The following is a 23,097-nucleotide window of genomic DNA, read 5'->3' as shown; positions in this document are numbered from 1 at the left end:
CATTAATTAGTAAATTAAGTTAGATAGATGAACAGCTGTACGTGAGTAGCTTCTTATTGGACCCAAACCGCGGCTTGGTTATTGTGCCAGCCCCAGTAAAGTGGGCTGTTGGCTACTGGGTAACTGGGGATGGGGGGCACCTTCCTTTTTTTGCCCCAGGTTTACATTACTTCCCTCACATTAAATCTTTTAAGAAGATATTAGATTTAATATTTAGTGTACCTTTTACTGTCCATAATTTAGATTTATCATGATTCATTTGAACTCTTAAGCATTATTCTCTAGTCCCTACATGACATTACAATATTCAAAAATTTCAAATAACCCAAGAGCCTATATTTCTGTTAATAAAAATCGCTGATGTAATTGCGTGAAATATTCAACCTGACGTCCTTATCCATGAAACTAAGTACGCGAGGAAGATTCTTTCTTCCTCTAGAATTAAATTTCTACGTATGTACCATAATATTCCCAATGTTTATTTATTATACTTTTTCGTGGTAGGTATAGGCCCAAAGGTGCTTAAAAACAAAAGGCAAAGAATATTTCTCCCGACTTTTTTATTGTATATTAATTTTTTTTTCCTCCCTCTCTTTTTCTCTCCTGTGAGGCTTGTGATGCTACTCGTCTCGAGTGATTCAATTTGAAAATCCAACCTCGATCCGATCCAATCCGCACTGGAGTTGGGTATTAGATAGCTTTATCAGATCCGAAATGGCACTGCTTATGATCCGAAGATTCCGAACCCACAAACTGGTCTAGTGGTCTTGGATTTGTGGATGGAGAAAGCCCACGGAGATTTGTCGAAGATTACACGTGGGAGATGTCTAGTGGTCCACAATCATCACACGACTCTTTGGGCGCCACAAGCCCTCAGGTTCGCTATCCAGTATCCACGTTATCTTTCCCTCCTAAGCGGCCCTCATTTTGTCCCCTTTTAGAAATAACCAGAAAATCCAAATACCATTTTAACCCGTCATATTACTAAGAATAACCAAAATGCCATCCCTCAATCTTGTACGATTAGGAAGGTTGTCTTGTAAATAGTTCGGGATACAGGGGGGATAATCCGATTAATTACATTTTAAGGAAACACATATTTTCTCATTTTAATTTCTATAAACAGTAAAGCCTGCCTAAAGTTTCCGCCCTCGCGTTGGGAGTTGCTGCGTGGCCTCTCCCTCGTTCTCTACTGAGAACTCGCGGCCAACTCCCTCCCTCGCAAATCGCTACTCTTTATCTCTTCGAAACCCTAGCCCTCCGATCCATTTTATACACCATTCGATCACTGGAAATTTCTCAAATTTTATCGATTTCTTTTGCACGATTCTCCACTCCGGTCACCAATCGGCGATGGATCTCTCCAACAAACTCCAAAGTATGAACCTTCGGTCGGGATTTCTCTCCGGGTCATCTCTTCGTCCACAATTCCATTCCTTCTCGGTTTCTCTACCGCTACCGCATCGCCGTCGAGTTCGTGCTTCTTTAGGTAAAAGGACGAACTTTACCCTATCTAGTGGTAGAAACTATCGGGTTTCGGCGAGGGTTGCGGTCGAAGCGGCTGAAGCGGAGACGGAGGCTGCTGCGGACATCGAATCCCTCTTCTCAAAGAGCTCGGCAGATGAATCGTCGAAGAAGCCGGGGAAGAAGAAGTCGAACACCGGCGCTTCCAGCGTTTCTTCGGGAATTAGGTTAGAAAACATTAGTAAAAGTTTCAAAGGTGTGACCTTGCTGAAGGACGTGAGCTGGGCGGTGAAGAAAGGTGAGAAGGTCGGGTTAGTAGGAGTTAATGGTGCAGGGAAGACCACCCAGTTAAGAATAATTGCCGGACTGGAAGAACCTGATTCAGGGAACGTGGTGAAAGCGAAGGAGAATATGAAGATCTCGTTTTTGAGCCAGGAATTCGAGGTTTGCCCGAGCAGGACAGTGAAAGAGGAGTTCTTGAGTGCGTTCAAGGAGGAAATGGAAATCGCAGAAAGGTTGGAGAAGGTGCAGAAGGCCCTGGAAAGCTCGGTGGAGGATTTAGAGCTCATGGGAAGGTTGCTAGATGAGCTCGACTTGCTCCAAAGACGGGCACAGGATGTGGATCTTGATGTGGTGGATGTGAAGATTAGTAAGTTGATGCCAGAGCTTGGGTTCTCACTGGAGGACTCTGATAGGTTAGTGGCATCTTTCAGCAGTGGGTGGCAGATGAGGATGTCTCTTGGGAAAATTCTACTTCAGGTATATTATAGTTTCTTTTGGAGTTCTATTGGATTCAAGATGGATGGAAATAGATCTAATTTACTACTTCTTAAGAGCGCATTTATTTGTGTATCATGCGATTGACAATTGCAAGTACACGAATACAGCTTACTGTTTATTGTATTCTATATATGCACAAAGGGAAGGTCTTATAAGGTGGAGAAGGTTGCATATAAGATCAAGTAAAATAAGTTGATCATGCTACTGAACTATTGCCCTATCATATATACTTATCAGCAATTTCATTCTCATTAATATTTTGGAACTGGAAGATTCAATTTCTTAAAGCTCTACTATTGTCTTATCTTTTATATCTATCCTCCACCTTACAGAAACTGATACAATGAAACTATGGTACTTTTGCAGGATCCTGATTTGCTGCTTCTTGATGAACCAACAAATCATCTTGATTTAGATACGATTGAGTGGCTAGAAGGCTATCTTAATAAGCAAGATGTCCCAATGGTCATTATATCTCATGACAGAGCATTTCTTGATCAACTTTGCACCAAAATTGTAGAAACAGATATGGGAGTATCCAGGACATTTATGGGGAACTATTCTCAGTATATGCTTGGAAAAGCAGAATGGGTAGAAGCCCAATATGCTGCATGGGAAAAGCAGCAGAAGGAGATTGAACACACAAAGGATCTAATAAACAGATTGGGTGCTGGAGTGAATTCTGGCCGTGCCTCTAGTGAGGAAAAGGTAAATCTGATGATTGTATTATTTGAAACCAGAAAGATTCGGTCCTTGCTACAATAGCTGTTCTACCATGAGCAGTTATTTTGTCAATATTAGCTCACCACCTTATTGTTCTAACACGAGCAGGAAATTGCCTTTCAACATGCATATTTTAAGTATAGTAGTTTGTTAAATGTATTTGATTTTAAATGTCAGAATGCTCATAAATTCTCATGAACATGTTTCTTTATTTTTGTTTGGTTTGGACTTTGGACCCATTAAACTAGAGGTGTCTATAATCTTTATAACAAATAGTTCTCAAGGTTAATATAATTGATCCTGATTGGGTAGCATATTATCAGCTTCAGGACTGTGCTTCATAGCCTCTGTTAGTCATAGATAGGTGATGGTGGTATAAGTGTATATAACGTTATCGCATTAGTTGGATGCAAAGTCTGTAAGGCAATATGATACCTGTAAATTGTTATTCTAAACTGAATTCTTCATCACTAATATTTCTATTGGTTTTAATTACTATCTTATTTCAAATTTCAGAAATTGGAGAAACTTCAAGAAGAAGGACAAGTTGAAAAACCATTCCAAAGGAAACAATTAAAGATCAGATTTCCTGAGCGTGGAAGAAGTGGGAGAACTGTACTAATGTTGAAGAATCTTGAATTTGGATATGGAGATGAGGTCAGTATATCTTTTTATTTGGTGAATGTACGTTTTCTTATATATGATTCTTATAAAAAGGGCACATGTTGGTTGCTTCTCAAGAGAATTTATTTTTTAATCCATGTCTTTGTAATATGCTGCCAGGTCTTGTTTAAGAAAACAAATCTTCTCGTTGAGAGAGGTGAGAAGATAGCCATTATTGGTCCAAATGGATGTGGAAAAAGTACATTGCTTAAACTTATTATGGGTTTGGAGAAGCCACGGGGAGGTGAAGTGTCTCTTGGGGAGCATAATGTTTTGCCAAACTATTTTGAGCAGAACCAGGTATAGTAACTTTGCTTCAGTCCAATCTTTGTGTTTTGCAATGATATTTCACTTATTTTAAAGCTGTATGCAGCTCATTGTTTCTAGCTATTGTGATGTTTTCTATTATCTTGTGAACCTACAATAAGCAGAAGAATGAACATTTCTGTTTAAATAGTTCTTTGCCCTTGCAATTCCATATAGTTGAATACAGTCAGATCCTATTGTTGTTTGTTTGTTACAATTTGAACCGTAATATAACGTTGCCCCAAATGTTTTCAAATTTTAAGAAGATATGAACTGATTACTGCAATTCGTTGCAGGCAGAGGCACTTGATTTGGAGAAAACTGTGCTAGAGACAGTTGAAGAAGCTGCGGAGGACTGGAGAATTGATGACATTAAAGGTCTTCTTGGTCGCTGTAACTTCAAGGCTGACATGCTAGATAGAAAAGTTTCACTTTTAAGTGGGGGAGAGAAGGTAAGAAATTAGTGCTGGAGAGCATTATGTATTCTGATCGTACTCTATTGGTCTGAATAGATAATATCAATAGCTGTCTTCTGTCAGCTACTTGATAATTCTAGTTGATTCTATGACCTACGAGATTCTACTTCGGCGTCTATGAGTAAGGCAAGTTTTGAATTGAAAAATAGAAATCGGAGTCTATGGGTCTGCCGAAGTTGTTATTCATCTACTTTGGTGGACTTTTGCCCTTATTAGGTAACCTAAATGGCATGCTGGTTAACCTAAATAACATAGTATGTAGTTAAATAGATGTTTCTCCTCATTTGCTCAGGTTGATTATAGCATTAGAATTAAATAATCGATGAATTGATTACACAAACCACTGTAGTGAGTGCATTTCCTGCATCCTAGTTTGTGTGTAGATTTGTCATAGATGACATTGTAACTTGAGCTAATATTTCTTCTGCAGGCACGACTTGCTTTTTGCAAGTTCATGGTGAAGCCATCTACTTTGTTGGTCTTGGATGAACCAACCAACCATTTGGATATTCCATCAAAAGAGATGCTCGAGGTAAGATACCACTTCTATCTGTCAATTGTCAACTATCATGTCCTTATATTCTTTTTATTGTTAACACAAGCTGAAATTTGTGTTCTTGAAAATTTTGTCATGTTCAACAGGAGGCTATAGCAGAGTACAAGGGGGCTGTTGTTACTGTTTCCCATGACCGTTATTTCATTAAGCAAATTGTTAATAGAGTGGTGGAGGTGAAAGAGAAAACCTTACAAGACTATGCAGGCGATTACAATGTAAGCTTCTCCATTTGGCTGATGTTCTACTGGCAAATATAATTATGTGAATCACGGTTTAAAGTTTGGATTTAAAAGGTTCTAAATTTTCTCAGTCATATCTATTAGATGAAATGTACGACAAATGGACCTTCCTTGAAGTAGAAAAGGAAAAAAAATTGGCAATCACTTTTGATAATTAATTACTCAGTAGTGTAGCTTGGATACACAATGTTTTCATTAAATTGATTCTTTATGGTTCTTTACGTCTATGATTGTGCTCCATCTACAAATGATATTCTGCAACATGATTTTAAGCAACAAAATTATTACTAGATCTGATGACCAGTGGTTGATAACATTAAACCGTATTGAATTGAATACCACATACAAATTCCAGTAGCCGGATTCCAGGTTTTCGTGGTTCATTTTAAGCATAGACATTTTATTATGGTTTTATTTCCTTTCAAGATGCATCTAACATCCGTATATAGCATTTCGTGCTTCAGCCAGCATCTACATTAATTAATTGAAGTTACTGTCCAAAATTAAAGGGTTCTTGATTATCTTAACAGTATTATCTGGAAAAGAATCTTGAGGCCAGAGAAAGAGAGCTGGAGCGCGAGGCCGAGCTCGAGGAGAAAAGCCCCAAAGTGAAGGCAAAATCTAAGATGTCGAAGGTGATTTAATACCACATTGTTGTACATTCAAGCCAACTGAGATAGCAGTTCTTGATTTGCTGTCTTGCTTTCATTTGATTTCCTTTTCCCGTTCTGGGTCTTTGACTTTGACTACTACACAGGAGGAGAGAGAAGCCAGAAAGAAACAGAAAATGATGGCTTTCCAACAAGCGAAGGCAAAATCAAAGGGATTGAAGAACGCAAAAAGGTGGAAGTAATACCGACAAAAGGTTGAAGATCAGCAGAGCAAAGGACTTAGAACTTGTACATAATACAGGCAACCTCAAATAAAAGCAGAAACTTATTTTGGACAACAGAAAGAGATTTTTTTTTCCTGGTTGACCTCACCTACGCGTTGTGAATAGCTTCCATCAGTATCGCTTCATGAAATCCAACTGGAAGTGGATTTCGCCTGTAAATGCTATTCAGCAAATGCTTTCCAAGCAGGAAAAATCTGTTGTTAGCTAAGCATAACATGTCAGATCTGATTTGTATATTCTTCTATTTTATGACTAAGATTAATTTACTTTTCGAGTCGGAATATTTGAGTACTTGATATTAAATACCCATTAAGTTGCGTAAGCAATATTTTAGTTGCTCAGCCTGGTTTCTTTCTTGTAGTAAATGGATTGTTATTTTCTTTCGTAGAGATCCGACACCTCACAACTACCATTTGAATAAATCTAATGCAGATGCAGATGCAGATGCAGAGCATGATGCTAGCTACAATTTTATGTATATAGTAGTGCAAGTTGAAACTGGAATCTTCAAACCGAGGTGGTTTGGATCCAAACTTTGGTTCAACTTTTCTCGGGGTGATATTGCACAGAATCAAATTCGTTATCTTCTTGTTCTTCTTTCTTATGCTTCCCTTTCACTCGTGTGTTATCTTTTATGTAGATATATCACACGAAAAGTACACAGATTTGGAAGTGAAACATATTTGCACTTGAAAGAGCTCTCCTTTGCAGCTCAAGAACTCTGCTGGCAACGTCAATAACACAGTTATCTATCAATCGTCAATTGTTTTATAATCATTTCCTTCATACGATTATATAACATATCAACATGCTACGAAATTCACAAAGTCAATGGGAGGACAATGGCTTATGACCAATTCGAAAGGTTAGGGAACCAGAAGTTTCCACCTTCATTTGATACCAGAATAAATCTCCATCATAAGCATGTATAGAAGTATTTGACTCCAATAACAATCCAAACTAAAACTCCATGTAAACGATTAAAAAAAAATTTATTGATACGAAGATAATGCATTCTATGTTACTTTTACCACTTTCTTTCTCGTAAGCAAGAGCATTATCTACCTGTTATGAAATAGCTTCTTTCCTTTTCCCACGTCCAAGTTGTGCTGGAAATGACATGTAATGACTGGGAGCTTATTATGAAACCAGGAAAATTTTCTATTATTATTATTATTAGTTCCATGTCTCCTTTTATTCTATCCATAAAGTCAAAGACCTTCCCTAGATTCCTTGTGGGTCATCTTAGTATTTCTCACTCATATGATGCTAATATTGATTCTGTCGTTTTCCCTGCTCTTATAAAAATGCTAGTTCTTATCCCTAGATAAGGCATTTCTTATATACAATTATGATCCTTTTGTCTTTTTTAATGAGCTTTATTAAATTTATTCCTTAATATTCGTGTCTATTTCCAGCCCTTTTTGTTAATAAAAAGGGCTGGAATAACCTTATCCTATCCTCAGGGCTTATTCCCTAAATCCTAAACTAATATAAAATTAAGACAAAAATAATCTAGCATTAATGGTTAACTACTAATCAATATTTTTAATAAAAGAAAAATAAAGGATTCTTTTGTGAGATGGGATTCAATGCTTATGAACTTGTCTAAATTTATGAGTTTTTGACCAAACTAGTTCAGTCCAAAATTTTTTTACCAGAATATACTACCCTTAAATTTATTTACTTAATGAGGTCTAATTCAGTGTAGTCCTAACAAAAACACTGAATTAATCAGTATTTTTTTCCTAGGTAAAAATGCTGAACTGTTCAGCATTTTTATCTAATTCGAAAATATTGATATGTTCAGTGTTTTATGTATATAATTTTTTTAAACATAGTTTTTTTTGTAATTTAGGAAAAAAATTATCTAGCGATAAAAATATTGAACTGCTTATCAGTTCAGCTTTTTTGTTAGGGCTGCAGTGAATTAAACCTCACATTATAAACAAGTTGGCAATCCGTGCTTGTCGATTGAGAATTAGATCCAAAATCCGAATTCAACACCGTTAACCCGAATCCGATAAATCGAGTTATACTCAAGACTGTCGGAGGTTGCCGAGTTATGAGTCCGAACACGACTACGACTGCGTCCCACGAAACGATTTATCGCGTCACGAATCGGCGAGGCGAGCAGGTGGCGTCTACCTGGCAAAACAGGGGCCGTCCCTCGCGTCCGTTCTCTTTCGACTCAGCCCCACTGATCGCCGAATATTTCGCTTTATTCTACTGCCATATAATTATTTATTGCTAATTAATATTTAAATATCTCATCATCTTCTCTCTATTTGTTTTATCAAAAATAATATTTTATCTATCTCGTCGTTAAAGGGACACCCCCCCGCCCCCCCCACGCTTCCTCGTCTCTCTCCCCTCTCTCCGCCATTTCTAGCTCTAAGAGCAACTCCGAGCTCTTCCTTTTCGCTTTATTCTCCATCTCGCGAAGCCTTTTCGGGTACTGTTTCTATCTCTCTCTAGTTTGGTGGTCGTTGTAGCAGGAAATGGAGTATTAGGGGGTTCTCTTGGGGTGAAAAGTTTTCATTGAGATTTAGTTCGTGTTTGTTCGTAATTGGGCTCGTAGTTTGGTGGTAATAAGTCGTGATTAGGTGTCCCTGCTTGCAAGATGTGATTTTTCTACGACTCCGTGCTGTTTCTTTCGTAGTGGGTTAGTATAGATCTTATATTTGTTGGAGGTTTGAGTGTTCTGAAGCTGTGGAATTAGTCGGTGCGATGGATTTTATCAGGTTTGCTTTTTTTTTTTATAAATTTTTCCTCATCTTTTTTTCTTTCTTAGGGTAGTCTTCGATTTTAGAATACTGAGCTGAAAAAAGAAACATATGTTTCTTGTCATTTTTCATTGTTTTTCATTTTTATAGCTTATTGGAGGGGAAATTCAATAGTTATTTCCACAGGGGAACGATACCAAGGTTGTAAATGGTGGAAATGTATTCAAATCTCTTTTTGCCTGTGTTTTTTACCTTGTACTTTCTTTTCTACCCTCCTCTTCTATGAGTTCTTATCAAAGAAATAAAGAAGATTGTGCTACCTTCTAATGGATGTTGGAGATGATGATATTTTAGTTGATTGTTTTATACATCTCAAAATAGACAACTGAAGTAATAGTCTGGATGGGTGATGTGAGACTGATTTAAATTTTAAACTAGTACTTTTTTCTTGAGGTCTCTGGGATCTTCAATTTCTTCGTATAGCATAGGGAAAACATCATCTTCTCCTTTTAGATTTTTGGATAAAGTCGCAGTAGCAGATTCTGATATTGCATTGTTGTATAACTTGTATAACCTGGTTTTTTTGACTGTCTATTAAAATCAATCTTGTTCGAACTATTATCTTTTTTAAGAGGGATTGAGCTTGTTAATCTTTGTAGAGCTAGCATGCTGGATCTGACCATGCATGATTGAAATCTTTGTGGGTGTTGTTTATTAGTAAATGAAGTGCGTAAATATCTTCTTCTCAGAGAAGGATTTGAAATTCTCAACACCATTTCTTGGGTTATAATATGGATTTTGTTATTATACATTTCAAACATGTTCTTGTTCTCTCTAATTTTATGGAAGTTTTATGCTGAATGATATTGAAATAAGATCTTCTTGTTTTGGTTACAGTCCAGTGCTTTACATCTTAGACAACCAAGTATTGCTTTTCTCGTAAGGTGCTTATATATCAATCAGGCTTCTTTGGTGATACACGGTGATTCTTTTGTATCTTAACAAGTTATTCAAAGTTTCAAACATACATGGTTTAGGCAACCGTTACAAGATTAAGCACATGAACTATAAGTAATATGAGACTGTGCCGTGACCTTTTGTTTTCTAGCCATTAGAACATTCTCTCACACAGTTGGACACAAAATTAATAATTAAAAGTCTTGAGCTTGTATTTAGTAATTGAGAAACAATATATGGTTTGGTTGGTCGAGTTTGTTACTTTTGTTTGATTTATTCTCCTAATTTGCAGGTTTTATTAAAGTTTGAGTATCTTCAATCAAAATTACACAGCTCTCTGGCAATCTTTCTTACCTCTTATAGCTATAACTGCTGGTTCCCAAGGTTATTATCTAGAAGAATGATCTTATACAACAAGAATTGAGCATCCTCTGATCAGAAGGTTAATAAACTCACAGACATGGACAGGGCTGATACATCAGGATTTGTTAGTGGTGGGGATAGTAAACTGACCTTCCATGCATATTTCCATTTCATTTACTCTATCATACTTAATGAATAATGATGGTGTAGAATGAATAACTAGGAGACAAAGTGCACACTGTGGGCCTACTATTCCTCCCTCTTCTTTCTAGACCTCCCAAACCCCATTTGTCTGTTGTTTCCCACTTGCAGATGAAATGGAATTTACGGTAACAGATCTCCTGTCTAATGAGAAGAATCCTCTCGTGCGTACTTCTGTCACAGAAAAAGGGCATATCTTAATGTCTGGAGAAAATGATAGCTTGGGTGATAGTATACTTAGCCTGAGCTGCTCAGGCTATGGCACCAACCAGACCAATGAAACATTCTATCCGGCAAGTAATCACAATGCTTTGTCACAAGATGATGATCACCATTTGGTTCTTGGACTGGGTCCAACTCGGATTTCCTGTCATTCAGATAATCATGCTGCTGGAGCTAGTAAAAGTAAGGAATCTGCTTCTTTCATGAACCAGAGTTGGGGCTCTGAATCAGATTCTGAAATGTTAGAACTTGGACTTGCTAATTGGAATGGGGATTCCATGGCTGGTGGAAGCCTATACCACCTTGAGGACCAGACAACCATTACTGCAAAGAATCTGCTGATTCCAGTTGTTGATGAGAATTCAACTTCTGCTAAGAGAATTTCAGGAGGGTACATGCCATCACTTCTCCTTCCTCAAAGAAACAAGAATTTCGCTGACGGCAAAGGAATGCCCAAAACACATGCTGTTTTAGATCTTGGAAGTAATTTAAATGCTCATCAGCATCAGTTTCAGTTCTCTTTGGAGCCTGTGGCTGCAACCATTTCTTCAGCTGGTATTGCCTCTGATTCACCTATTTCTCAGAGGACCCGTCAACATCATCTGAAAAGATGCATGTTCCAAGGGTGTTTGAAGGGTGCGAGAGGGGCTTCTATGCTCTGCATCAGCCATGGAGGTGGGCAAAGGTGCCAGAGACCTGGGTGCAACAAAGGTGCAGAAAGCAGCACACCTTTTTGCAAGGGTCATGGAGGAGGGAGGCGATGCCAGCAGCTTGGATGCACCAAAAGCGCCGAAGGAAAGACCGAACTGTGCATTGCCCATGGAGGAGGCCAAAGGTGTGGTCATCCAGGGTGCACTAAAGCTGCACGAGGCAGATCAGGGTTGTGCATCAAGCATGGTGGAGGGAAACGGTGCACAATTGAGGGCTGCACTCGAAGCGCTGAGGGCCAGGCAGGGCTCTGCATTTCCCATGGTGGGGGCCGTCGGTGCCAATACCCCGAGTGTGGAAAGGGGGCTCAAGGGGGCACCAAATACTGCAAGGGCCACGGTGGAGGAAGACGATGCATTTTTCAAGGGTGCACTAAGGGGGCTGAGGGTAGCACATCACTGTGCAAGGGGCATGGGGGAGGTAGACGGTGCATCTTCGAAGGAGGTGGTGTCTGCCCTAAGAGTGTCCATGGTGGGACAAACTACTGTGTGGCGCATGGCGGTGGAAAACGCTGTTCTGTGCCTGGATGCACCAAAAGTGCACGTGGAGCAACTGATTGCTGTGTCAAGCATGGTGGGGGAAAGCGTTGCTGGTTTGCTGGTTGCACTAAGAGTGCACAGGGTCGAACAGATTTCTGTAAAACCCATGGCGGGGGAAAACGATGTACATGGATCTCCGGGTGTGATAAATTTCCTTGGGGGAAGAGTGGGCTCTGTGCAGCTCATGGTACCATTATGTCAACACAGCAGGAGTTTGATGCTGGGAACAATCACAGAATGATTAGCTCTGACCTCTTCCAAGGGCTTGTGTCTTCCTCCACAACAGTGAGAAGCAGTGTGGATTATGCAAACTTATCGCTTTCTGGGGTGACTGCAGGTTTAGATAGGGGCGAGACTCTTGTAAGCTTTGGAAAGAGGCAGCTGCTTATACCTCCGCAAGTGCTGATTCCAACCTCCATGAAGTCTCTCTCTTCTCCATCAACTTCTGTTGACATTGCTCAGGATGGTGCAGAGCGCCATGGAAAGACATTTGAATTTGTGGTCCCTGAAGGAAGAGTGCACGGTGGAAGTCTGATGACTCTTCTTAAGGGGACTCTTAAGAATGCTGTGGATGGTGGGAGCAGCTGAAGCCCTGAATTGATCTTCTGATCTGTCCACTTCAGCAGTAAGGAGGGAGGATTTGTGAGTGTTTGAGTGTCTGCTGTATGTACTGTTTGTCCAACTACTATCATTTGTCTATCAGGAACTTGAAACTTCTGGTGCTTTATTGCAAAATATTATGTATGAGATTCAAACCCTCTATTCATGTAAAATAGCTTATCTAAATATCACTTGATTGTGTTGTATTACATTCTGGACATGTCTTCTTGTTTTATAAATTATGAGCAAGGTGATAGAATGGTTATTATACAACACATTGTGTTGAATATATGATGGAATATTACTGCATATCATCTTTTTCCAAGTCCAAGTTCATTATTTCTGACCGAGTTGTGTATTCTCCAGCGAAGTCTTCTTCTATGGTTACACTTAAAAACTCATATCTTTTCTTGGTAATAGATCAGAGAAGGCAGATGATTGTCCATAGCAGCTTTATCTACCACATCTTTATGATACCTATGAAATAAAGTAGAAAAGTTCTGAAACAATTATATGTCATGCAGGTCACAAATTAGCTGGTTATTATTGTGGAAAGTTAAAGATGACTAGGTTATGTTCTAATTCTCTGTGGTCCTCTTGTGACAGCTTTCAATTCATAACCAAGCAAAGAATTAATGAAAGGATGTTGATTAGATCATTGACATAGGGAGGTTTTTGAGGCAGATCTGTTAACTGAAGGTCTGCGATGCTTGAAGGTGGAAGTAAGAGGAACTCAGTTTTCACATAATTTGGTTTCGTTAGAGAAAGAGAAAAATGAGAGGGGAAGAGATACAGTGTCTTTCTATGGGAGAGAGAAATATGATCTGTTAGGGCGTGGGCAGGCTTTCGAGCTAAGGGGATAGATTGGAACTTAGGGGCTCAGCTTATGTGAGGCCAGTCAGGTTTAATATGTTTGCTTTTGACCTATGGGTACCGTGCTTGGGAATATTGATGAATTGGTCCCTAATCTAGTTATAGTTTCATTTCTGTTAAACTTTCATTTATGTCATGAAAGACACATTCTTGCCTTTTAATTGAGTTTCTTCTCTTTCTACTCCATTGAAAGCAAGAAACCAAGCCACTAGTTCCTCATTATGAGCACAATGTTTTATCAGTTGAAGTGAGTAGGAGACTTGAGATTCATAAAGTAGAACACTGGTACAACTAAGATTGTACAATTGGCATACTGTATTCTAGAGTTGGAGCAATCATGAGGTGTAGTAATATCCCATATTGTAGCTAAATATGTTCTTTATTCTTTTTCAACTCTGGCCACAATTTGTTGGGATTCAAATTTTTAGCATGTCAGATAGAACTCTGCATTTCATCAACTGGATTAATAGGTTGCTCATATATTTCAGCACTATTAACTTTGCTAGATGGCTGCAATGGACTTTACATTACTATACACTGTAGGGTTTTCCATTTATATTACCATTTGCTAGATGGCTGCTACGAACTTTACTTTGTCAAACCAAACTGAATACGTTTCTTTAACGTTTGGTACTTGTCTAAGCATTGGAATATTGAGCTTGAGATACAAAAGTTGATATTTTTTGAGCTAGGGAAAATGCCATGCTATTCGTGCAGACAGAGAAATATGATGCTCAAACATACCTACATATCACATATTTCTCTTGCTTTCTTGGCAGATTTGAGCTGAATTTGACTGAACTTAGTCGTTAGCCATTTTTATATACTGGTAACTGGGATCTTCTCTCTTCTCCATTATCAGGTACAGAAATTTAACGTGTGCAATTTCTTGCTGCAATTTTGAAAAATTGTTACAAGTTGACTTGCACTAACAAATGATGATCATAGCACTTTTACAGGTCACAGGTTTGTAAACATTGAATTGAATTTAAACTTGTCCATTATTTCATGAATGTTTCTATTCTTATACCTGTGGCCCTTGGGCTTTTACTGTTCACTTATTTGAGACGATAGGCATGAACTTTTGACCCCGCCCATGAGAGGCTTGCGAGAAACACGTGTCAGTCCGCGTGTCAGATGTCACGATGAAGCAGCCCTCCACGTCAAACTCAGTTTGGAAACGGTTATAAAACTGTCATCTATCCCCCCACCTGAAGCTGGTGATAGGCATGGAGAACAATGAAGGTGGGAAAAGGATAACCTTTCTTATACTGCTATTCCTCATAGTTCTTCCAATCCGAGGAGATAAGGAGAGAGATAGAGACGGACACAAGAGGGAGAAGCAGGGCCCAGGTCCGATCGAAAGCGCCATTGGGATCACCGGCTTCACGAGCCGGTGGGACGCAATTCGAACCTGGGCCAAACTGACCTGGTTGAGCCTTAAACCACCTGAATCTTGGTAAATTCTTTTTTTTTTTAAATAAGCAAATTTGATATAGTTGAAACATCCATGAGTTGGGAGAGTTTTTATATGACTAGAAAATTATATCCTTGTAAGTTTCACTACTTAGACATGCACAACGTTCATAGGAGTAGTCCAAATACAAAGGAAGTAGTGAAGGAGGCGGCAACGAGGAGCTTCGAGACGGTGGAGCATGCGGCAGAATCGGCGGCCCAGGTTGCAGGGGAAGCTGTGCAGAAGACTAAGGAGAAAGTGAAGAGGACTGTCTCTAGGCCTGGCAAAGACACGGATGCGGAGCTTTAGATCGATTTTTCTTCTTTGTAAACAAGTTGTTAGTCATGGTTCTTTTCTTCTTTTAAGTTAATGTTTAGACTCTTGAGGCCTAGCTTAAGAGTTGTGCCAAATCCTCTAATATTTCTCCAACATTGTGTCATAAGCTCGTATGATATCGTACACATCTCATTTTATAGAAAGTCTAGTGAAAAAAGAGATCACTACCAACAATCATAGAGAAGCCTTCACTTAAAAAGACAAGGAGACTCAAGGAGACCACCGACCACATATATGAAGCAAGCAACAGATATCATGTAGTAGCGTAAAAGTACTCGCTTTCGGGCTGATTCTGTTATACAAATTATGGAACTGAGTATATTGCATACAAGTAATCTTGATTGTAGTGACATAAGCAATCTAAGTTGATAACCAACCAGATAAAGGCAATTAAAAACAGACAATTACCAAAGAAAATATCATAACGGCATCCCTGGATACACTGAAGGATGCAGATGAGAAATTGTAAAATTTCCCTTCAATAATCCCGTACCTGGTGGAACCTGATCTTATTCAATAACTAGTCGAGCAATTTGCAGAAAAGATCCTGTGAACATATAAAGGAAACATCCATATACAGTTAAATGCGAGCTAACATTAAGTTTACTAGCAGGGGGGGGGGCGCAATTATTCTCTAAGCAAACACACTGAGCTGCTAAAGAGACCAGTATGACTGTTCTTTCACTAAAAGGAAGACGGATAAGAGGATGAACTCTAGACTTTTATGTGATATCTGATGTTTAAATGCAGCATTACTCTGGGCAGATTTCAGTAAAGACAGGGAGCCTCTTCCGTCGCCTGAGGCCGTAAAGCACCTGAGTAAAATAAGCATCCTGCTCCTCTGTCGGTGGCCAGACGAAGGAAGGCTCTTGTGACTTTTGAGCGGTAGTAGGAATTGGTGACGGTGATTCTTCCTTCACCGTTGTGGTGGCTGCTTTGGAAGCAGAAGCCGAAGTTTCTTTGGCAGAGACGGTAGGTGCTGAAGGAGCAGCGGTGGCAGCTGCACTTGACAGCCCCGGTGGGGGGAGATGGCGGAATCTTGTCGCTTGCACGGCGGAACCAGCACTTGGGACTGATCTGGAATTCTGCCGGTCCATCTGTAGACAGTTCACGAGTATATCAACATATACCAAATCCACCAATGTATCTTCAATCTAAGTTTTCTAGATTCAAAGTAAACAATTAAGATTTTTTTTCGTTTTCAAAAATGTTGCATTGTGAATCGAACAGTGAACGAGAGCAAAAAGAGATGTGGGCCACTATAATATGCAACTGTTGCATATACACCAAGTAGGGAAGAGAGGACCACTGGGGTCATATAACCTTGCATGATGTTATGATTATGCATCATCCAGTAACATAACAACTAGCAACCTCCTAAGATAGCTTGGTTGGTTGAAACTTCAATTGGATGGAAGTCAGATCAAATCCAACAACTAAGAGAGATTTTTTAATTGTGTAACATAAATCTCATGCAAAATTACATAGAAAACTATCAAGTTAGCCCTAATATGAGAACTAACTGATGTCATATTTTCCATTCAGGTAGAATTACATACAAATGTAAAAAGTAATATATGCAAACATTAGAACTGTAGAACAGAATCTGACTTATCCATACCTGTATTGATAGTAATAAAATCAACCATGCTGAGACAAACATCTAATAGACATGTTATATTTTCATACTTGATTATTATTCAACTTAGTTTGAAGTCTTAATCCCAATATAGAGGACCAGAAACCCAGGTGAACTCCTTTTGGATTCAGTATTGATAAAACTTCCAATAGAAAATTTTGCAATCACAAAATCTAATCTAAATGAATGAAAGACGGAATAGGAAAAATCCTAAGACTCAACACTAAACACCGTATAAACCTCGACAGTGCCGGAAACCTGTGGTACATCCATCTTCCTTTCATCATGCCCCGTGATATACACGCAATAACATCTAAAGGTGTATTAGCTAACTTGCAAGGTATCAGCCATGCCTAGATTTGGTAACTGGTTACTCTCAATTAGACCTTTCTTCATTTTCTCAAAGGATGAGAATCAATCAGGTATGGATTTGTGAACTTCTAGTAATAAAGAAAACGAAGGCAATCAAATTATTACCTCAATTTTCTGCTTGATTGGGCGAACCCCGCGCAATTCCTCCTTCCCGTGGGCAAACTGCAGAATTTATTAAAACCAAAAAAGAAACAGCATAATCAGTTCCCGCATAGACTCTAAAGCAGCCGTTTCACCAATATTAATCCTTTCCTCAAATACCTTTTCTTTCCGCAAATAATTCTACCCTAGTTAATTAAGAAAACAACCAGGTCTGGTAACAGATAATAGATGCAAATCTCTGATATGCTTTTCAGATAAGTGTTATCTCGTATGTAGTTAAAGATGAGTAGGAATCTTCTATTTGAGATAAATAGGGATCTTATCAGTTATTATCAGGTTAGATAAAACACAGAGTTGGGGTTATCGAGGACTTCGGTTCTTACCTGGCACTTAAAACCATATCGACAAATCCCTGACTCCTCCCACGACCGGCAAATCTCCGTCTTGTACAAGCTGTTACCCGAACCGCTCGAGCCGGAGTCAGACACCGATTTGGACCGGTTCGAACCGGACTCGCTGACCAGAATCCCGTCCATAACAAACACGTCCTCCTCCACCTCCACCTCTACCTTCACCGGCGTCTTGTATACCTGCGGCGATGACTTCGCCGCAATATGAGCGTTCTCGATAGCCGCGGGTGACGGGCCGGAGGAGAGGGAGCTGAGCTGGAGGAGGCGGTGGAGCTTCTTGCGAGCCGCCGCGCCGGAGGAGTCGGAAGAGGACGAGGACGAAGACGAGGATGATGAGGAGGATAGGCGGAGGCGGTTGCGAGTGAAGCGGAGGAGGGAGGGGTCGAGGTCGAGGATGGAGGCAGCGGCTGGGCAGGAGTTGACCTGGGGGCTGGCGGTGGCAGCGCAGGCGTTGAAAGCAGGGGTAAGGAAAGCGTTGGGAGAAGGGGAGGACATGCGCCGCCGCCGGAGAGATGATGTGTCGAGCCACGAAACGGAGTCGCTGCTCGTCGTCTGATCGCCGCTGCTTGCGGTGGCTGCGTAGTATGCCTCCATGGGTCTTTATTCTTCTCCGGCGGAACACTTTACCGGTGTAATCTGTAAGCTGAAAGTGTTAAATTACTTGAATACCCTTACTATCTCGATAAGTTGTTATCTGTAAGCGTAACCGAACTGGCAAAACGTGGAATTAGGAAAAGAAAGCGCTCACACAGTTACGCAAGTTGCGAAGTGATCTGTCTTCAGTAGTCGTAAATGACCGAATCACCCTTTTAAGAATTTCGTAGATTCGAGTATGAGAATTTAGTTGGAAAAAGAGTAAAAGAAGCGCCATATGAGCATTCGAATTTTCAAAAAGAAACTTCACAATTATAAATAACAAACAGAAATCCAGATCAGAAAGGTTACAGATGGATTTGGATCCATAACTTAGTTAATTTATCCAATTTTAAGCTTAAATTTCACCAGTAAGCAACAACAGACTCGAAAATTCGAGTTGTAGCAAATCCTTAGGGTTTCTTTAATTAATGGAGAATTAGTTTTCTTGAGCATCCCGATCGGACCAACAAATCAACGAATGGGAATCTCCTTTACGTTGAGCAAATTAATTGGATTTGAGCTCCTATTATTCTCTGAGGATTTGATCAAAGCAGTGACCTGAGCTCGATTGCTCCTGTTCTAAACAGCATCAAATAGCGGAGGAGATCAAGAAGTCTTGCAGAAAGTATTTAGAAAAAGATCAAGAAATTCCACCGTGACAAATAGTCGTAACAAATCGAAGAATTCTTCATTGAATAAATCAGATAGAGAAAGAACTAAAGCCCGAAATCGAACCTTTTGGGAGACCAGATGGGAGAGCCACCAGCATCAAGCCATGCTTGGAAGGGCTCGGCGATCTCCTACCCTTCCGATCATTACGACAGCCGATTCTCTCTCTCTCTCTCTCTCTCTCTCTCTCTCTCTCTCTCTCTCTCTCTCTCTCTCTCTCTCTGCGTCTGTGCTCCGTTTCCCCCGGGAAGGACGGGAACTAAAAGGGTCCAAGCGGTTTCAGATGTAAACACACGTGGCATATCCTTAACGTACGATCAATTGCCTCCTTTAGCTCTTCCGCGGAGAATGAGGTAATCTGGGCCGTCTATTATACTACTATCGAGTCCATTATTTTCTTTCCAATTCGTTCGGGCAGTGGATCTTCTGGAGGCCCCATCGCAGAAATTTGCTGCACCTGGATACGTGACAGTGTACGATTAGCTGTCAATGCTGTTCATAGTTTTAAGTTATAATTTTTTAACTGGACCCGCTTTTGAGCCCGTTACCAAGTATTCAACTATAAGAAAGTACACGGGGTTAGGCATAAACCAGATTGATACGAGAGTAATTGGCTTATCGGCTTACTGGTATTATCAAGTGGAAAAGTTAACTTTTACATATTTAATATAATGCTAGTAGTGATATGTATAAGTTCTTGAAAGTTTAATGCTTCTGATAGGAAGTTAACATTGTATATATAAGAACATTCAATAAGACAACTAGAAGAAAGTTCTCTCATCCTCAATACTGTTATAGGAACTTCACATTGTCTATATGAGAAGATTCAGCAAGACAACTAGCATCCTCCATGGCTGATAGAAACTTCAATCATTTACATAAGAAGGTTCAATAATACAACTAGGAAAAAGTTTTCTCATCCTCAATATTGTGATAGGAACTTTACGCTGCTGCGGCATATCATACATTTGGTCGGCTTTCTGGAAGTCTAATTTGAACCCCCTCAGGAGGGGGCCTTAATGTACATACCATCTCTCTTGTCTTCCCAAAGTAAACCTGTGAAAGTACATTGCAACAGAGTAAGAGAATGAATCAATGCCACAGTAAAATCACAAACTGATTTGAGATGTTAGTTCCTGATCCGCTGAATGCAAAGAAATTATCCACTGTGATGGAATAAGGAAAAGCATAAACACAAGGAGCACAAAAATGATGTACCTGATCAAGTGAATTCCTGAGCTTACCCTCCATTTCTTCTATCATTTTTCCCATGTTACATAGATGACCGTCAGCCACTGATAGATCAAGGTTCATCTGAAACACCATAACAAAAATTAGCGACAAGAAATATTTCCTAAAGAGGAGAGGTTTAGAAATAAATAATACAGACGGTTACCTGACATTGGTCGGCAAGCAGGAAAACAAATTGCCACTTACTGACCTTTTGAATATTTTGGTGTGCATCGTTATACCCAGAGACTAGTTGAGTCTAATTCAACTTAAGAACTTGATACCCATATTCAGGCATTCACTTTAGGAATAAAGACAATTCTAAAAAATATATATTCCTATTTGTTATTCCTAAATAAAAGTCTTTATTCTAAGAATAACTATTTTTATATTTATTTGTATTCTAAAATAAGAATATAACAATTATCTTTAATATGATATAAGATGAAGGAAAAATAGGAAAAAAGTCCTTTTATCTTTTATGAAATTATAATAAATACCATTATTTGATATAAAATAGATTGATGGAATAGATATTAAGGATAAATTATTAATTAGGTTAGTGTGTGGTATAAGTTATAAGTTTAATAAATCGTAATTATATTCTAGAATAAGACTGTTAAAATGATATTTAACTATTATTCTAAAATAAAGAGTTGTATTTCAAAATAAGAAAACAGTAATTCCTAAAAAAATGAGGGCTTAAAATCTAATCTCTGATCAAGTTGGCAATCGAAGCCACTGTAGTTTAATTAATCTAGGACAGTTGTGATATGCATTTTGCCATAAGACATGCAAAGCAGTAACTTCATAAGAAAACAATGAACTGCAACACATAGATTACAAGTTCTTTGAAGTACCAAGCTGCATTAATAAAATGATGTGCATAAGCAATGTAAAGGTCTTTAAGAGCTGGAAATCAAAGTCACCTACCTATTGATATTTAAGGTCTTTATGAGTTAAACAGAACATACTGAGGTGGCACATAACTTTTGAATATTTATCAACTAAAAGAATCATATGAGAATGGGCACCTGTCTCCTGATTGACCCTGACAGATTGAAGGTTCCTGATGACTTATTTTCGGTGGTCAATGACAGCATGATTGTACTTGTTAAGCAGTAATGGGCTATTCCCTCTTCCTCTGGTCCAACCTGTATAAAAATTGTAATCAATTATTGATATTTCCAAACCAAATAGAAGTAGCAGGCAATTATAACATAGACATTCAGAGCTTGTCTGAAAAATTGGAACAACTTCTATTTCATACTTGTCTTCCTGATTGTGGAATCGACCAATTTGTGACAATTTCTTTTAGGTCTTAAAACAGAAATGACATTAAAAGACAACTCGGTGATTAATGACGGTAACAGCCATTGTGATAGCAACTTGTATCTTACCTCAATAACATGAATAGCATCCCATGAACCCTCTTGCAGATATCCCCTTCTCCCCTGTCCTGTCTTTGATCCATCTTCATTCCCACACAGAGTATCATAACATCAAAAGCAAAGTTAATATCTTGTTCAAACAAAGCAGATTGTATTTTTGTATCAAACCAAACCTTTCTTTATCAAGAAGCATGCCACAAATTCCTGGTTATCATCTTCCCACAGGTACACAGATGAGACACCCCCTTCATAGTATCTAATCATCCAACAAGAAAATTTTATATCACTTGGAGTTTAGAGCTAATGCGCTACTCACTATATCACTTTGATAATCATTAATCAACAAGTGATAGATAGAAACACTTTCCCTTCTCCTCTTTTAAAATAATTGCACGAAGATGAATAATCTTAGCCACGATATTAAAGATGAGGGGAGTAAAAGAACCTCACTGGTCACGATAAACAGCAAAGACTTCATTTGCTTCAACTTCGAGTTTCCTCAATTCATCTGATGGGAGCGGTCCGTCCTCCAAAGGTGGGTGATATTTGTTTGACCAAGGTGATCTGCAAATGAAGACCAAAAACCCATCAGAATAGATAAAGCATAACCGAGATAAAATTTTGTGGCATTTAAATTTACTCCGATTTCCAGCTGTGTACCTATAGGAATCGGCATCCCTGTTGTATTCACACAGTATGAACTCCTTCATCGATTCCTTGTCCATACAAACCTGCTCTCCAGTCAAAAGAACAACTTAGAAAATTTTGAAATTAAAACAAATGGCTTGCAGGCATAGCACATTGTTTGCAACACAGAATGAAGTAAATGCCAGTATAATTTAGTCATGGAGAAAATGGGGCAAATTTAAACTGTCAAAACCTAACATCTTCAGGTATAACCCTAGAAACAAAAGGACGTGATCAAAAGAAGGCATCATTTTTGAGTTGGATCACGCGGTCAAATCCACATCACAATCCTTCTCGAAATGGAATCAGATCGGAGGAAGAGAAGACGGAACCTGGAGGGGCTGGTCGACTTGGGAGAGGAGGTCGGCGGAGTGGTGCGGGATGAGGGAGAGCAGCGCGGAGAGAGCCATCTCGCTCTGCCTCGGCGAGATCCGCCTCATCAGATCCATTGCCGCATCCATTTCCCTCTCCATACCTGATTCGAAAAGGAGGAGAAGAAGAGGAAAGGTGAAGACAGAAGAGATATTTGAGATTTGCGAATTGAGATTTGAGATTTGCGGGGTTGTGTTGTTCGATCCGAGCTCCCCTCGCGGGAGCCGCTTCTAATTTTCCAATGGGTCTCAGTCTCACTGTCCCTTCTATTTTGATATCTCTTAGGAAGGAAACGCCCTTGTACTTTGAGATATTTACACAATCTGGGTCAGGCCCACCTTAACAATGTTGGAGATTGGGTCAGGTGTAGTTTGTTTTAGGCTCGAGCCCGGATAGTGTTTTATAACAGTTAAGCTTGTTAAAGACCGAGCCACATTAATCAATGGAATGGGTGTTAATAAAGATGCAAATTGATGGTCACAGCAATAATTGATAAAGCTGCATGC

At 39.3% G+C, this 23,097-nt stretch overlaps 4 protein-coding genes across 6 annotated transcripts; 2 read left to right on the top strand and 2 right to left on the bottom strand.

The window, feature by feature from the left end:
- The first annotated feature begins 1,148 nt into the window (after positions 1-1,148).
- LOC140794491 (ABC transporter F family member 2-like) lies at positions 1,149-6,383 on the top strand. Its single transcript, XM_073146569.1, has 9 exons — positions 1,149-2,223; positions 2,611-2,952; positions 3,484-3,624; positions 3,751-3,930; positions 4,233-4,388; positions 4,843-4,944; positions 5,055-5,183; positions 5,738-5,842; positions 5,965-6,383. Exons 1-9 carry the CDS (start codon positions 1,354-1,356, stop codon positions 6,058-6,060), a joined length of 2,121 nt encoding a protein of 706 aa, XP_073002670.1. The 5' UTR covers positions 1,149-1,353; the 3' UTR covers positions 6,061-6,383.
- A 2,066-nt stretch (positions 6,384-8,449) lies between these two features.
- On the top strand, positions 8,450-12,627 carry LOC140794484 (uncharacterized). Its single transcript, XM_073146555.1, has 2 exons — positions 8,450-8,557; positions 10,078-12,627. The coding sequence occupies exon 2, from the start codon at positions 10,466-10,468 to the stop codon at positions 12,404-12,406; it is 1,941 nt and encodes a 646-aa protein (XP_073002656.1). The 5' UTR covers positions 8,450-8,557; positions 10,078-10,465; the 3' UTR covers positions 12,407-12,627.
- Positions 12,628-15,341: 2,714 nt separating this feature from the next.
- On the bottom strand, positions 15,342-19,254 carry LOC140780745 (uncharacterized). 3 transcript variants are annotated; one of them, XM_073126487.1, is made up of 5 exons: positions 18,978-19,254; positions 18,355-18,412; positions 17,580-18,242; positions 17,200-17,256; positions 15,342-16,180 (listed from the first exon to the last, which is right to left on the bottom strand). In XM_073126487.1, exons 3-5 carry the CDS (start codon positions 18,198-18,200, stop codon positions 15,836-15,838), a joined length of 1,023 nt encoding a protein of 340 aa, XP_072982588.1. In that variant the 5' UTR covers positions 18,201-18,242; positions 18,355-18,412; positions 18,978-19,254; the 3' UTR covers positions 15,342-15,835. The 3 variants fall into 3 exon arrangements, with proteins under 3 accessions (XP_072982588.1, XP_072982589.1, XP_072982587.1); XM_073126488.1 differs by having other exon boundaries at positions 17,580-18,249; positions 18,978-19,147; XM_073126486.1 differs by lacking the exon at positions 18,355-18,412 and having other exon boundaries at positions 18,978-19,252.
- Positions 19,255-19,597: 343 nt separating this feature from the next.
- Positions 19,598-22,849, bottom strand: LOC140781081 (F-actin-capping protein subunit beta). The gene is made up of 8 exons (XM_073126879.1): positions 22,552-22,849; positions 22,193-22,263; positions 21,983-22,096; positions 21,706-21,788; positions 21,542-21,615; positions 21,176-21,295; positions 20,130-20,225; positions 19,598-19,967 (listed from the first exon to the last, which is right to left on the bottom strand). The coding sequence occupies exons 1-8, from the start codon at positions 22,690-22,692 to the stop codon at positions 19,872-19,874; spliced, it is 795 nt and encodes a 264-aa protein (XP_072982980.1). The 5' UTR covers positions 22,693-22,849; the 3' UTR covers positions 19,598-19,871.
- Between the last annotated feature and the right edge of the window lie 248 nt (positions 22,850-23,097).

The sequence above is a fragment of the Typha latifolia genome, chromosome 1 (assembly GCF_019914945.1).
Source record: "Typha latifolia isolate L0001 chromosome 1, TyphaL0001v2, whole genome shotgun sequence".
NCBI lineage: Eukaryota > Viridiplantae > Streptophyta > Magnoliopsida > Poales > Typhaceae > Typha > Typha latifolia.
This window is presented reverse-complemented; position numbering and strand designations above follow the sequence as displayed.